Source organism: Dermochelys coriacea, chromosome 11 (genome assembly GCF_009764565.3).
Source record: "Dermochelys coriacea isolate rDerCor1 chromosome 11, rDerCor1.pri.v4, whole genome shotgun sequence".
In the NCBI taxonomy this organism is placed as follows: Eukaryota; Metazoa; Chordata; order Testudines; family Dermochelyidae; genus Dermochelys; species Dermochelys coriacea.
Genome location: NC_050078.2, coordinates 65,423,779 through 65,437,230, shown reverse-complemented (window position 1 = coordinate 65,437,230; position 13,452 = coordinate 65,423,779). Strand labels below are relative to the sequence as shown.

At 43.3% G+C, this 13,452-nt stretch overlaps 1 protein-coding gene across 2 annotated transcripts in view; it reads left to right on the top strand.

Moving 5' to 3' along the window:
• The window catches only part of PTH2R (parathyroid hormone 2 receptor), a 99,880-nt gene that overhangs the window by 24,328 nt on the left and 62,100 nt on the right, over positions 1 to 13,452 (top strand). Inside the window, exon 2 of one of the 2 annotated variants that reach the window (XM_038421937.2) lies at positions 7,474 to 7,576. In XM_038421937.2, coding sequence (XP_038277865.1) covers positions 7,474 to 7,576 — 103 coding nt within the window. Of the gene's footprint in view, positions 1 to 7,473; positions 7,577 to 7,634; positions 7,977 to 13,452 lie in introns of those variants that run through there. The other variant, XM_038421938.2, reaches the window with a different exon arrangement.

Sequence of the window (13,452 nt, the reverse complement as noted above, 5' to 3'; positions counted from 1 at the left end):
AATAAGTGACCTAGCGCAGAAGTGCCCTTGTAAATGGCTTGATCCACCAGTGTGACAGATTTATTATTCAAACTTTGATCTGAAATTCTGTGGAGCTTTCAGACACTCAGCTTTGCTATTACTGACCTCTCTTTTTTTTTTGTTAACAATCATAGAATCATAGAAAATATCAGGGTTGGAATGAACTTCAGGAGGTCATCTAGTCCAAACCCCTGCTCAAAGCAAGACCAATCCACAACTAAATCATCCCAGCCAGGGCTTTGTCAAGCCTGACCTTAAAAACCTCTAAGGAAGGAGATTCCACCACCTCCCTAGCATTCCACTGCTTCACCACCCTCCCAGTGAAAAAGTTTTTCCTAATATCCAACCTAAACCTCCCCCACTGAAACTTGAGACTATTACTCTTTGTTCTGTCATCTGGTACCACTGAGAACAGTCTAGATCCATCCTCTTTGGAACCCCCTTTCAGGTAGTTGAAAGCAGCCATCAAATCCCCCTCATTCTTCTCTTCTGCAAACTAAATAATCCCAGTGCCCTCAGCCTCTCCTCATAAATCATGATCCAGCCCCCTAATCATTTTTGTTGCCCTCCGCTGGACTCTTTCCAATTTTCCCACATCCTTCTTGTAGTGTGGAGCCCAAAACTGAACACAGTACTCCAGATGAGGTCTCACAAATGCCGAATAGAGGGGAATGATCACATCCAATGATCTGCTGGCAATGCTCCTACTTATACAGCCCAAAACCTGAACAAATCCTGCCAAACCAACTTAATTTCCTCCTTTTGACATGATTACTGGTCTAGTGGATTGTGGGGAAGCAGTCAACATGATATAACTTGTTTTTTGGTAAGGCTTTTCACAGTCCCACATGACATTCTCATAAGCAAACTAGGGAAATATGGTTTAGATTAAATTGCTATGAAGTAAGTACTTGTAGTAATCATCAGTGGCTGTCTGTCAAACTGGGAAGGGTGTATCTAGTGGGGTCCACATGGGTCAGTCCTGGGTCTGGTACTAGTCAATAGGTTCATTAATTAGATCAGTTGTTCTCAAACTTTTTTTTTCACAGACCATTTGAAACTTGCTGAGGGTCTTAGCAGACTAAATGGTCTTTCCAAATTTTGTTTGTACTGTTACCTAACTATTGCAAAGTGCTTTGGATAAAAGCGCTATATTAAAAAAAAAACTTAATAATAATTAATGTTTTTTGTTCTACAAATAAAAGCACACAACTCATATTAAAATATCAGTAGTCTTACCTTTCTAATGCGATGGTTGTGCTCTCTCTCCTCCACCACAGCAGCTCCCGAGCTGGGGCTGGGAAGGAGTGGGGTGTCTCCCTGGCAGCCACAGCCCTGAAGCTGGGGAAAGCCACCGCCACCACAACCTTGCATGATCCAAATTCCCCCCACCCCCTCTTTTCACCCCACTTCCCACTCCCACCTACCCCCTATTCCCTCCCAGAGCCACCACCTCACCTTACATGTGTGTCTTCTCCATGGTCCAGGCACCTAATTAGTGGAGCCACGCCTGTGCGGCTCCACTAATTAGGTGGGTGGCCCTTCATTCTCTTGTGTGTGGCTGCCCAGGTGTGCACCTTAAAGGGAACTATCCATGGACCGCCTGAATGGAGCTCACAGACCACTGGTGGTCCGTGGACCCCAGTTTGAGAACCTCTGACTTAGATAATAGAGAGGGAAGTATGCTTATAAAATGCTAATGGCATTACACTGATAGGTCTTGCAAGCACATTGGAGGCCTTGATCCTTTGCTAGGGCTTTTAGTCAGGGATCCTGGGGGAACAGGAGGGGCCAGGGGGCAAAGGCCCCATTACTTTTTACTGACCTTAAGGATGAGCAACAGGATGGAGGAGACAGAGAGGAGCAAGCAGGGGGTGGGTCCTTGGGAGGAAAAGGTGGTAGGCGGTCAGGGCTTCAGGGAGAAGGGGCAAGGTCATGGTTTGGGTGCCGATGGCCCCCCTGCTTTTAGGCACTTAAATAATGTTTCTCTCATGGTTTCTCTCTTGGGCATGTGATTAGCTTAGCCCCCAAACTATTAAAATGTGTATTTTCACCAATGCTGCTTTCAAAGAGATTAGAAACCAGTCTTAGGTATAGAGCTGGGCGAATAAATTTGTGGGCAATTCTTGGATAAAAAAATTGGGGATCAAATGGAAAATGGAGTTTTCAATGTTTTTGATGAATCAAAAAGTTTAAAAAACAAAACAAAAGACCAAAAACCCTCAACTCAGGTTGGGTAAAACATTTCATTTGGATCTTGATCATTTTAAACATTTCAATTGTTTAAATAAAATTGAAGGAATTTCTGGAAAGAAAAATCATTTTGTGTAACTAGACTTTTTAGCACCCGGGGTGAGCAAACGTATTTGTGCCCCCTGCTGGGTTTTTTTGGCATTTCTCCATCCCATTTTTCTGCCCCCATGGCTTTGCGCCCTAGGCAACTGTCCTGCTCGCCCTGCCCTAGTTAAGGCCCTGCTCTCCCCTACACTTCAGCAGAGGAAACAGGGTGTGGAGGTAGAGGGTGTGTGCCTGAGTGCACCATGCTCTGGTCAGTCCTCATCGGTGGCTCAGAGGGTTGTTCCTGTTGGTATAAATTAGAGCAGCCCTGAGGCTGCTCCACTTTACACCAGGTGCTACATTTGCCCCAGGATTGTAAAGGGAGGTAAAGTAACATAAAGCCATCTCTGGTCCTGTAGCACTCAAATATGTTGTGTTCAGGTGCTCCAGAGGGCTAACACCACCATATATTAGAGATGCATTTTAACTTTCATTTAGGTCTGATTTATCATATGTGGATAAAGAGTGGGTTAAAGCAGCAGTGGGAGGGGGTGGGGGAGAACATGAAGTATGGTCTTTCCATAGCTCTTACTATTGTCTAATATTTTTTCTTTTGACACAAGAAAAGAAAACCCATGTGAATTTAAGATTTACCCACTGGGAAACAGGCACAAAAAAGGACAATCCTGTACTTAGCTAAATTATATATGAACTTTGAGAGAGACATTTATTTTTGATGCAGATGAGGTTGGGAAATGTTTAGAAACTCAGCTTATGAAATATTCTCTCCTGAATAGCAGATCTGTAGATAAGGGTATTTTGAAACAGACAACTTATCTGCTAGGGCTGAGCCAGTATGTTAGGTAAAAAACTGAGCCTGCCTGGTTTCAGTTGAACAAACTCTGCTTCTGTGAGTTTGGGTCCTGGGGACTTGGCTAATGGACCCCTTACATTTGCATATGCAGGGGCATGCATTCAGGGCATTATGCTTTATAGGAGGGAAGGAGAGTAGTCTAGCCAGATCAAGCATGGAAGTCAGGAGATCTGGTAGGAAGGTCTCTGTGGGTTAATATGTTGGTCATAGGTGTGTTGGAAATATTCCTTGAGTCGGAGACGTCGAAAATAGGATTCTAGGTCACCACAGAACTGTATCATGTTCGTGGGGGTGGAAGGGCAAAAGGAGAGGCCCCGAGATAGGACAGATTCTTCTGCTGCGTTAAGAGTATAGTTGGATAGATTAACAATATTGCTGGGTGGGTTACGGGAACCACTGTTGTGGCCCATTGTGGCATGTAGTAGTTTAGATATCTTAGTGTCCTTTTTCTTTTGTAGAGAAGCAAAGTGTGTGTTGTAGATGGCTTGTCTAGTTTTTGTAAAGTCCAGCCACGAGGAAGTTTGTGTGGAAGATTGGTTCTTTATGAGAGTATCCAATTTTGAGAGCTCATTCTTAATCTTTCCCTGTTTGCTGTAGAGGATGTTGATCAGGTGGTTCCGCAGTTTCTTCGAGAGTGTGTGGCACAAGCTGTCAGCATAGTCTGTGTGGTATGTAGATTGTAATGGATTTTTTACCTTCAGTCCCTTTGGTATGATGTCCATCTGTTTGCATTTGGAGAGGAAGATGATGTCTGTCTGTATCTGTATGAGTTTTTTCTTGAAGTTGACAGATTTCCATTCTATACAGCTAAATTCAGTGCCTTGCAAATGACAGGTTTCAGAGTAGCAGCCGTGTTAGTCTGTTTTCGCAAAGAGAAAAAGAGTACTTGTGGCACTCAAGGAATATTTCCAACACACCTCTGACCAACATATTAACCCACAGAGACCTTCCTACCAACACTACAAAAAGAAGGATTCTGGGTGGACTCCTCCTGAAGGTCGAAACAACAGACTGGACTTCTATACAGAGTGCTTCCACCGACGTGCACGGGCTGAAATTGTGGAAAAGCAGCATCACTTGCCCCATAACCTCAGCCGTGCAGAACACAATGCCATGCACTGCCTCAGAAGCAACTCTGACATCATAATCAAAAAGGCTGACAAAGGAGGTGCTGTCGTCATCATGAATAGGTCAGAATATGAACAAGAGGCTACTAGGCAGCTCTCCAACACCACTTTCTACAAGCCATTACCCTCTGATCCCACTGAGAGTTACCAAAAGAAACTACAGCATTTGCTCAAGAAAGTCTCTGAAAAAGCACAAGAATAAATCCGCACAGACACACCCCTAGAACACCGACCTGGGGTATTCTATCTGCTACCCAAGATCTATAAACCTGGAAATCCTGGATGCCCCATCATCTCAGGCATTGGCACCCTGACAGCAGGATTGTCTGGCTATGTAGACTCCTTCCTCAGGCCCTACGTTACCAGCACTCCCAGCTATCTTCGAGACAACACTGACTTCCTGAGGAAACTACAATCCATTGGTGATCGTCCTAAAAACACCATCCTGGCCACTATGGATGTAGAAGCCCTCTACACCAACATTCCACACAAAGATGGACTACAAGCCGTCAGGAACAGTATCCCTGATAATATCACAGCTAACCTGGTGGCTGAACTTTGTGACTCACCCATAACTATTTCACATTTGGGGATAATGTATACCTTCAAATCAGCGGCACTGCGATGGGTACCCGCATGGCCCCACAGTATGCCAACATTTTTATGGCTGACTTAGAACAACGCTTCCTCAGCTCTCGTGCCCTAATGCCCCTACTCTACTTGCGCTACATTGATGACATCTTCATCATCTGGACCCATGGAAAAGAAGCCCTTGAGGAATTCCACCATGATTTCAACAATTTCCATCCCACCATCACCCTCAGCCTGGACCAGTCCACACAAGAGATCCACTTCCTAGACACTACAGTGCTAATATGCGATGGTCATATAAACACCACCCTATATCGGAAACCTACTGACCGCTATTCCTACCTACATGCCTCTAGCTTTCATCCAGATCACACCACACGATCCATTGTCTACAACCAAGCTCTACGATATAACCGCATTTGCTCCAACCCCTCAGACAGAGACAAACACCTACAAGATCTCTATCATGCATTCTTACAACTACAACACCCACCTGCTGAAGTGAAGAAACAGATTGACAGATCCAGAAGAGTACCCAGAAGTCACCTACTACAGGACAGGCCCAACAAAGAAAATAACAGAACGCCACTAGCCATCACCTTCATCCCCCAACTAAAACCTCTCCAATGCATCATTAAGGATCTACAACCTATCCTGAAGGACGACCCATCACTCTCACAGATCTTGGGAGACAGGCCAGTCCTTGATTACAGAGAGGCCCCCAACCTGAAGCAAATACTCACCAGCAACCACACACCACACAACAGAACTGAACCACTAACCCAGGAACCTATCCTTTCAACAAAGCCCGTTGCCAGCTGTGTCCACATATCTATTCAGGGGACACCATCATAGGGCCTAATCACATCAGCCACACTATCAGAGGCTGGTTCACCTGCATATTACCAATGTGATATATGCCATCATGTGCCAGCAATGCCCCTCTGCCATGTACATTGGTCAAACTGGACAGTCTCTACATAAAAGAATAAATAGACACAAATCAGACATCAAGAATTATAACATTCAAAAACCAGTCGGAGAACACTTCAGTCTCTCCGGTCACTCGATTAGAGACTTGAGGGTGGCTATCCTTCAACAAAAAAACTTCAAAAACAGACTCCAAGGAGAGACTGCTGAATTGGAATTAATTTGCAAACTGGATACAATTAACTTAGGCTTGAATAGAGACTGGGGTCTCTAAGGTGCCACAAGTACTCCTTTTCTATTTCCCCATGTTATTTCTCCCCCCCACCCCATCCTCCACTCTTCCTCAGATGTTCTTGTTAACTGCTGGAAATAGCCTACCTTGCTTGTCACCATGAAAGGTTTTCCTCCTTTCCCCCCCCCCCCGCTGCTGGTGATGGCTCATCTTAAGTGATCTCTCTCCTTACAGTGTGTGTGATAAAACCCATTGTTTCATGTTCTCTGTGTGTGTATATCAATCTCCCCACTGTATTTTCCACCAAATGCATCCGATGAAGTGAGCTGTAGCTCACGAAAGCTTATGCTCAAATAAATTTGTTCATCTCTAAGGTGACACAAGTACTCCTTTTCTTTTTGCGAATACAGACTAACATGGCTGCTACTCTGAATTCTGGAATGAATTATACATGCTTCTAGCAGAATTCACACATTCCCCCTTCCCCCGGACCTACCGGAAGCATGCAGAAACAGCCTTCTGAAAGCATCCCTTATGCAGAGGGGACTGCCTATCTAGTGTAGTGCTTATGTCAAGGTTCCCTTTTCTCAGCCCTGGTGCAGAGGATGGAGTGTCAGTGTAAAGGGGGTGGGTGGAAAGTGTGACTAGAGTGCACTATGCTACAACTAATCTGCTTTCCAGGTTGCATCAGGGGAAATGGGAAGTAGAGTGCAAATCAGAGCAACCCTTAAGGTGCTCTAACACAACAGGGCCAGGGAGGAATACAGGGAGTGCAAAGAAGGCTTAAAACCGCCTTTGTCTACCATCACCTCCTCATCCTCAGCCCAGGCACAGGCACAGAGTAATTGAGAATCTCCCAACTCCCCACTGTCTATCCCAGCAAGTAGGACATAGTTTGAAAGCCAGGTTTTGACTATGTACATACATAGTGTGCTGCTAGTGGTGTGGTTAAATCTGCCAGAAGTTTTTCTCAACAGCTACAGGGGAACATGCCTTTGAAAATGCCGGCATGATGAGAATGTTAATCAGTAAACTGGTGGAATTAGAGTTGTGGGAATAGCCAATCTTTCAGTTTAGTGGCTGAACTGCAGAATTGCGGAAAAACTAGTTTTGGGTTAACCTGAAATAAAACTATTTACATTTTTTTGGTGAAATGAATTTTTTTTGCGGGGGGAGAGAACTTGTCTCAGATCAACCAGTGTGTAAAGTTACCCCAATCCCAAATTTAAAAAAGTAAAATTCAAAACAAAAACGTGTGTCACTTTGTAAAATCAAAACATTTCCTTCTGAAAATGTTAGAAATGCGGGTCTTGAAAATTAACTCGTTTAGAGCACTCCCATTAAAATACAGCTAAGTGTCAAATGATCCAAGCAACAGCCTTCCTCACTGCTGTTTTCTATGCATTTTTTTTTCTGTACAGGTGGATTCTGATGACACAATTACCACGGAGGAGCAGATTTATCTTCTCCTGGAAGCCAAAATTCAGTGTGAACTGAACATCACAACCCAACTACAAGAAGGAGGTGAAGTACCTAAGCAACTGATTTTTCTCTTTCCTCCACCATCAGTACTAATGGGGTGTCAAGACTGTCAAGTATATTGACCATCCCAAAGCACAGGAGATCAATGCAGAAAGATCCCAATTTTTTTCTTATTCAACATTTCGCTGAATCAAATCAAATGTGTGTGTGAAATGTGCCTTTAATAGACATTCCTTATTTCTCTCCCAATTTATCTTGAAGACTCAAGGAGACAAGGTTGCACATAAGCTGATGCTTCAAACTGATCAAGACTTTTGAGCCTTCTTTGATGTCTGTAGTTAGTGAGGTTCCAGTCACTTGAATTCATGGATTAGCCTGAGATACCTCATTCTCTTCATAGTCTGTTTTATTATTCCACACTGCTGTGGAGTTAAGTTTAAAGGTGAGCTGAAAAGGGTTTTAAAAAACATGCCTTCTTTGCTTTTTTGGGAGAGATTTTATCTTCGCTATCATGAACGTCCAGTTTGATCTTTCCTGGTTTGCTAGAAGGTCTCAGACATCTTTATTGTGAACAATAACACCTGAATTGAAAGGACGAGGCTACAGAATCTTTAACAAAGCTTTCTTTTGTCTAAAATGTTAGCCACTGAACTTAAATAGTTGTTAATTAAGACAAATCAAATATAAAGACTTCAAATCCCTTCTTCTCTCAGTTGATCAACTTTTACTCTTTTGACCTTCTGTCATCCCTACAGCTGAGCAAATAATGGATTTTTATTTTTTTTGGTTCAGAGCTGAACTGAAAAATGCAAAATAAATGTTGTGTAGTATCCATCTAAACAATTTGTTCAACCTGAAACGATTGCGGATGGAATTGTTGTCTTTTGCCCTTTTTAATTAACTAAATTTCTATATGAAACGCCATTTCGAAATGAGAAGTCAAAATGTTTCGCAGTTGAAATTGCTGAAATGAAATGCTTCATTTCAAAACGTCAAAACCGTTTTGTTTCAGAAACAGTGAAACAAAATATTCCAAAACTTTTTTTTTTTTGGCTGAAGCTACTTGCAAAATTAGACCTGAATGTGTGTGTGAATATTTGCCCAAAGCAAAATTCACCCAGCTCTAGACATCACCGTTTCACTAGTTCTGCATTCTTTATGGAGAGTTCCAGCCCAGTCAGGACTTGAATTTCTAGGTTTCCTGATTCTTTTCCTACTTATACTAGTGTTACCCCCACTATAAGTCTGTTGGCTTCACCAGTTGAAAATCTGGCCTCTTGAAAACATCGGCTAGTCTAACTCCCTGTCACCGCAGAATTAATTCCTACAGACCACATATCGGTGCACTCTGCACCCTATATTCAAAAACAGCCAATATTGTATCACCCCATTTACATGGAAATGCTTCAAAGACATCATAAATATTGAGATACTCTCGCAAGCGATTAGAGAAGAGATTTATATTGGAGGATGAAGACTTGGAGTAAAAGGAGTTTTGTATAAAAGGGAAACCATAAAATTAGGCTTTGCTTTGTTTTCCTTTGGTTTTGTCTAAATAAGAAAACATGTCTTCTGTACATACATATTATTACTGTCAGTAACAATGTGTAATAGCCACCATAATAACAGTCTCACCAATAAATAATACTGATGCCAGTCGTCATAATAGTAATAGCACTAATAATAGTAATCATGGTTTCCAAGTTTTTTGAAAGAAGATAATTTATGGTGTTCATTTAGAGGAAGATGGCAAGTTAATATTCAATTGAACATAAAGTATTTTTTTCCTTCTACCAGATAATGCATGTGAACTGTTTACATGCACAAAATAACTCTCGGTGAACAAAATACTTATTGAAGCCTGTTTTCATGAGAGCTCCACAAAAATGAATGCAAAGTCCAATGGCTTAGGTAGCTTACTGTAACCCACAAACATTTCTGTCGAGGTGCCACAGAAAAATGAATATTATGAACCAGGATTTCATCTCAGGACCTATTTCATGACACTACTTAAACATGTGCGTAAATCAATCTGTATTCCAGATAGGATTTAGGTACATCCTTAACTTTAAGAACATGCTGTACAAAAATATGTGTGTAAGTGCTTCCTGAATAAGGATGCTTTCTTTACAATGCTGTGCATTTGAAATAACACCGTTCTTAGGAAGTGATATTTTTCCAAATTTACACTAGTGTAACTGAGATCAGTATCTGGCCCTGAAGCTTTACAGAATGAGTTAAAAATAAATATTTAAGAAGCCCCAAAGTTCAGATTTTTCTTTGATCTGCTTTTTTGGTGGTAGTGACTTCCTGTAGTGGACCTGAAATACTTTTATACTTATTCTTAGTAGTGAAGTCCCTGACAAGTGTAATTCTTAATGGATGAAGCAAACTGGAACAATCTTTAACCACACAAAAATAACTGGATCAAAAGTTAATCAGATTTTAAGTTTCTTCAAAAGCCAACACCTTTTAAGCAGCCAAATATAATTGGGTATACTTGTTCTGAGACTAGATGTATTGAGCCAGTGAATAAAGGGTAACTGAGTTGGTTGCTATTTCTTTAATAGAATAATTTTAATTATATTTCCAGAAAGGTTGTTGGGTCTCTGTTTTGCACTGATGAATGACCTGTATTTCCCACTGGGTGAATAAAAGAGGCAGGCTAAGTGATGTGGAGAGTTTGAGACCCAGTCTATACTACAAAGTTAGGTTGACATAAACTGCCTTGCATCAACCTAGTTGTGCATGTGTCTATACTTTAATTTGTCTCCCACCAATGTAAGTACCCTGTTGTGGTGACACAGTAACACCGCCTCCCCGAACAGCATTGAGCCATGGTTGATGTACTGAGGTCAATGTGATGTGCACGTAGACACTGTATTACCTATGACAAGTTTCAGAGTAGCAGCCGTGTTAGTCTGTATTCGCAAAAAGAAAAAGAGTACTTGTGGCACCTTAGAGACTAACAAATTTATTAGAGCATAAGCTTTCGTGAGCTACAGTTCACTTCATCGGATGCATGAAGTGAGCTGTAGCTCATGAAAGCTTATGCTCTAATAAATTTGTTAGTCTCTAAGGTGCCACAAGTACTCCTTTTCTTTTTGTATTACCTATGTTAACCCTAACAGTCCTCCTGCAGCTGTCTCACAATGCCCAACACTGACTGCTCTGGTCACAAATGTGAACTCCACTACCCAGGGGGTCATGGACACTGGAAACCTTTCTTCCTCCCACCTTAAAGCCTTGTGAATTTTTGAAATACCTTTTCCTTATTGCCCAGCTTGATGAGCACACATCGCAGCTCTTGATTGTTACGTGCAACTGCTCAGCTGACTATGCCGACTACAAGCTCCAGATGTACACGGACCAGCCATAGAAATGTGAACATCTATGGGGAGATTGTACGGGAGATGCAGGAGAAGGGGTATGATAGGGACCAGCAACAGTGAAGAATGAAAGCCAACGAGCTGCAGCACGCATATCAGAAGGTCAGGGAAGCCAACAGTCAATACAGTGCTGAGCTGCAGACCAGCCCCTTTTACAAAGAGCTGCATCCCATGCTTGGTGCAGACCCCACTTACACCCTGCATGGCACTGTGGATGTCTTCAAGGAGCTGAGTCACAAGCCCCTGACATGAACAGTGAGAAGGAAGAGGAGGATGGGGTGAGGGGGGAGACATGTGATGGCGGGCCCAGCTATGCTGCAACCCAGGACCTGTTGAAGACTTCACCGCAGTCCAGTCAGCCCTGGGGGTCGAGCACAGGCGAGCCTGATGCAGGGGAAAGAACCTTGGGTAGGCGTGTAAATGTATTTCCCATTCCAGTGATGTACTGATGGTGCTCCCAGCTTAGCAGGATGTAGCTCTCAACTTTTTCATTAATTTATTCATACTAGAAAAGGTAGCGGTACAACAAGCAGAGGCAGTTATCTGCTTTTCATTCCCCTGTAGAGTTAGGAAGGGGAGGCCATGCAGAGCAGTTTATGTACACAGGGGCATCCTTTGTGTTTCTGTTTGCCAGAAGCTGGGAGTGAGTGACAGAGATGGGTCACTTGATGATGACCGGTTCTGTTCATTCCTTCTGGGGCACCTGGCATTGGCCACTGTCCGGCAGACAGGATAGTGGGCAAGATGGACCTTTGGTCTGATCCAGTAGGGCCATTCTTATGTTTTTTGAATTCTCCTGAGAGATCTTGATGAAACTTTCATGGAGGTTCTCTGCAATCCTCTCCCAAAGGTTTCTAAGGATGGCAGCCTTATTTCTTCCTCTGTGGCAGGACACTTTCCCATGCCAATCTGTGATGACTTCATCAGGCACCATTGCAGTCCACAGGCTAGCGGCATATAGCCTGGGCAGCTTCAGGATGCCAGCAGCAGCTGTGCTCTCTGTGCCTTTGTTACCATCAGAAGTGAGATAGCCACTAAAATCTGTGGAAACTGGTACCGGTATTCAGTGCCTGCTCATCATAGTTTCATGTAACTGAACAATTCCTTCCTCATTTCCCACCCCTGGTGGGCCATACTCCCCACGGCTGGTGCTGTGTGCAAGCAATCCCAAGTAGAAGTGTCAATAAGCATGTCTTGTGTAAAACTTTAGGGGAGCAAGCAAAGGGAGTTCTGACCCTTTCACTTTCTGTTGTGGCTATAGAGCCAATGGTGCCTGTGTTCTGTCTGTAGCTGCTGGTTTTGCAACTTTCAGGGCTTCCCCCTCCACACCCGTGGAATGCCTGATCCAGATGAGGAGAAAGAAGAGGACTTGGGACGACATGCTCAGTGAGATCCTGCAAGCCAGTGCTGCATCAGACCATGAGCAAGGGGCCTGGAGTGTGAATATTGCAGGCTGTAAGGAAAAGGAAAGACTGAAAAGGAGAGGGAGAAGGAGATGCACTGGGACATACATCTGCGGCACCAAACACAGATGCTGCAGACTCAAGTGGACTGACCGGTTCAACAAGCACAGGCTAAGCTCCCTTTGCCTTCCATGGAGAACTCCATTTTAGTACCTCCCAACACCCCTCTCAACATTCCACATGGCCCCAGGGGCTGCATCCCTACCCCACTACTTCACACTGAGGGACAGTAAGGACAACTCCTGCTTCACATACACTAACCTGGGAGAGCCACGGTTGCTGTGTGCAGGTAAAAATGGACATGAGTGTTCTTTCCCCTTATTAAGTTCTGTTCCATTCATTTATTTAGTTCTTTTTAAATGTATTTGCTTTTAAATTGCACCAATTTTTCTTGCACTGTTTTTGTTACTCAATACACTTCTATTTTTTGGAAAATAATTCATCTTCTTTCATTGACAACCTATTCTGCAGAGTGCCTAGTGGAACTGAAAGCACTTACACGCTTGTTGTACAGAGTGACACAACTCCTAGGATCAGTGACAAACAGTGCTATATTCATAAATGTACACCACGCAATTCCCAATAGGTCCCAAAACGACAGGGCGACTGCAGTGCATTACTGTGGCTCATGGTTAAATGCTCTTTCAAGGCCTCCCTTAACGGAAAAGCTCCACGTTGAGCTCTTCTAATAGCCCTTGTGTCCGGCTGCTCAAATTCAACAAATGTGCCACCTCAGCCTTCCACACTGGTGGTGACTTTCCCCCCTTTGTCTCACAGATATTATGCAGGGCACAGCAGGCAGTTATAACTGTTGAGATATTTCGCTTAGAGATCCAATCTTGTGAAAAACAATCCCCATGGTTTCTTCAATCAACCAAAAGCATGTTCAGCTGTCATTCTGCACCTATTGAGCCAGTGGCTGAATCTTTCCTTAGTGCTATTGAAGCGCTCAGCGTATGGCTTCACAAACAAGGGGATAGCTGGGTCCCCCAGGACCATATTGGCATTTCAGCATTCCAAATGGTAACCTTCTGGATGGGAAAGAATGTCCCCCAGCTTGCAGCTT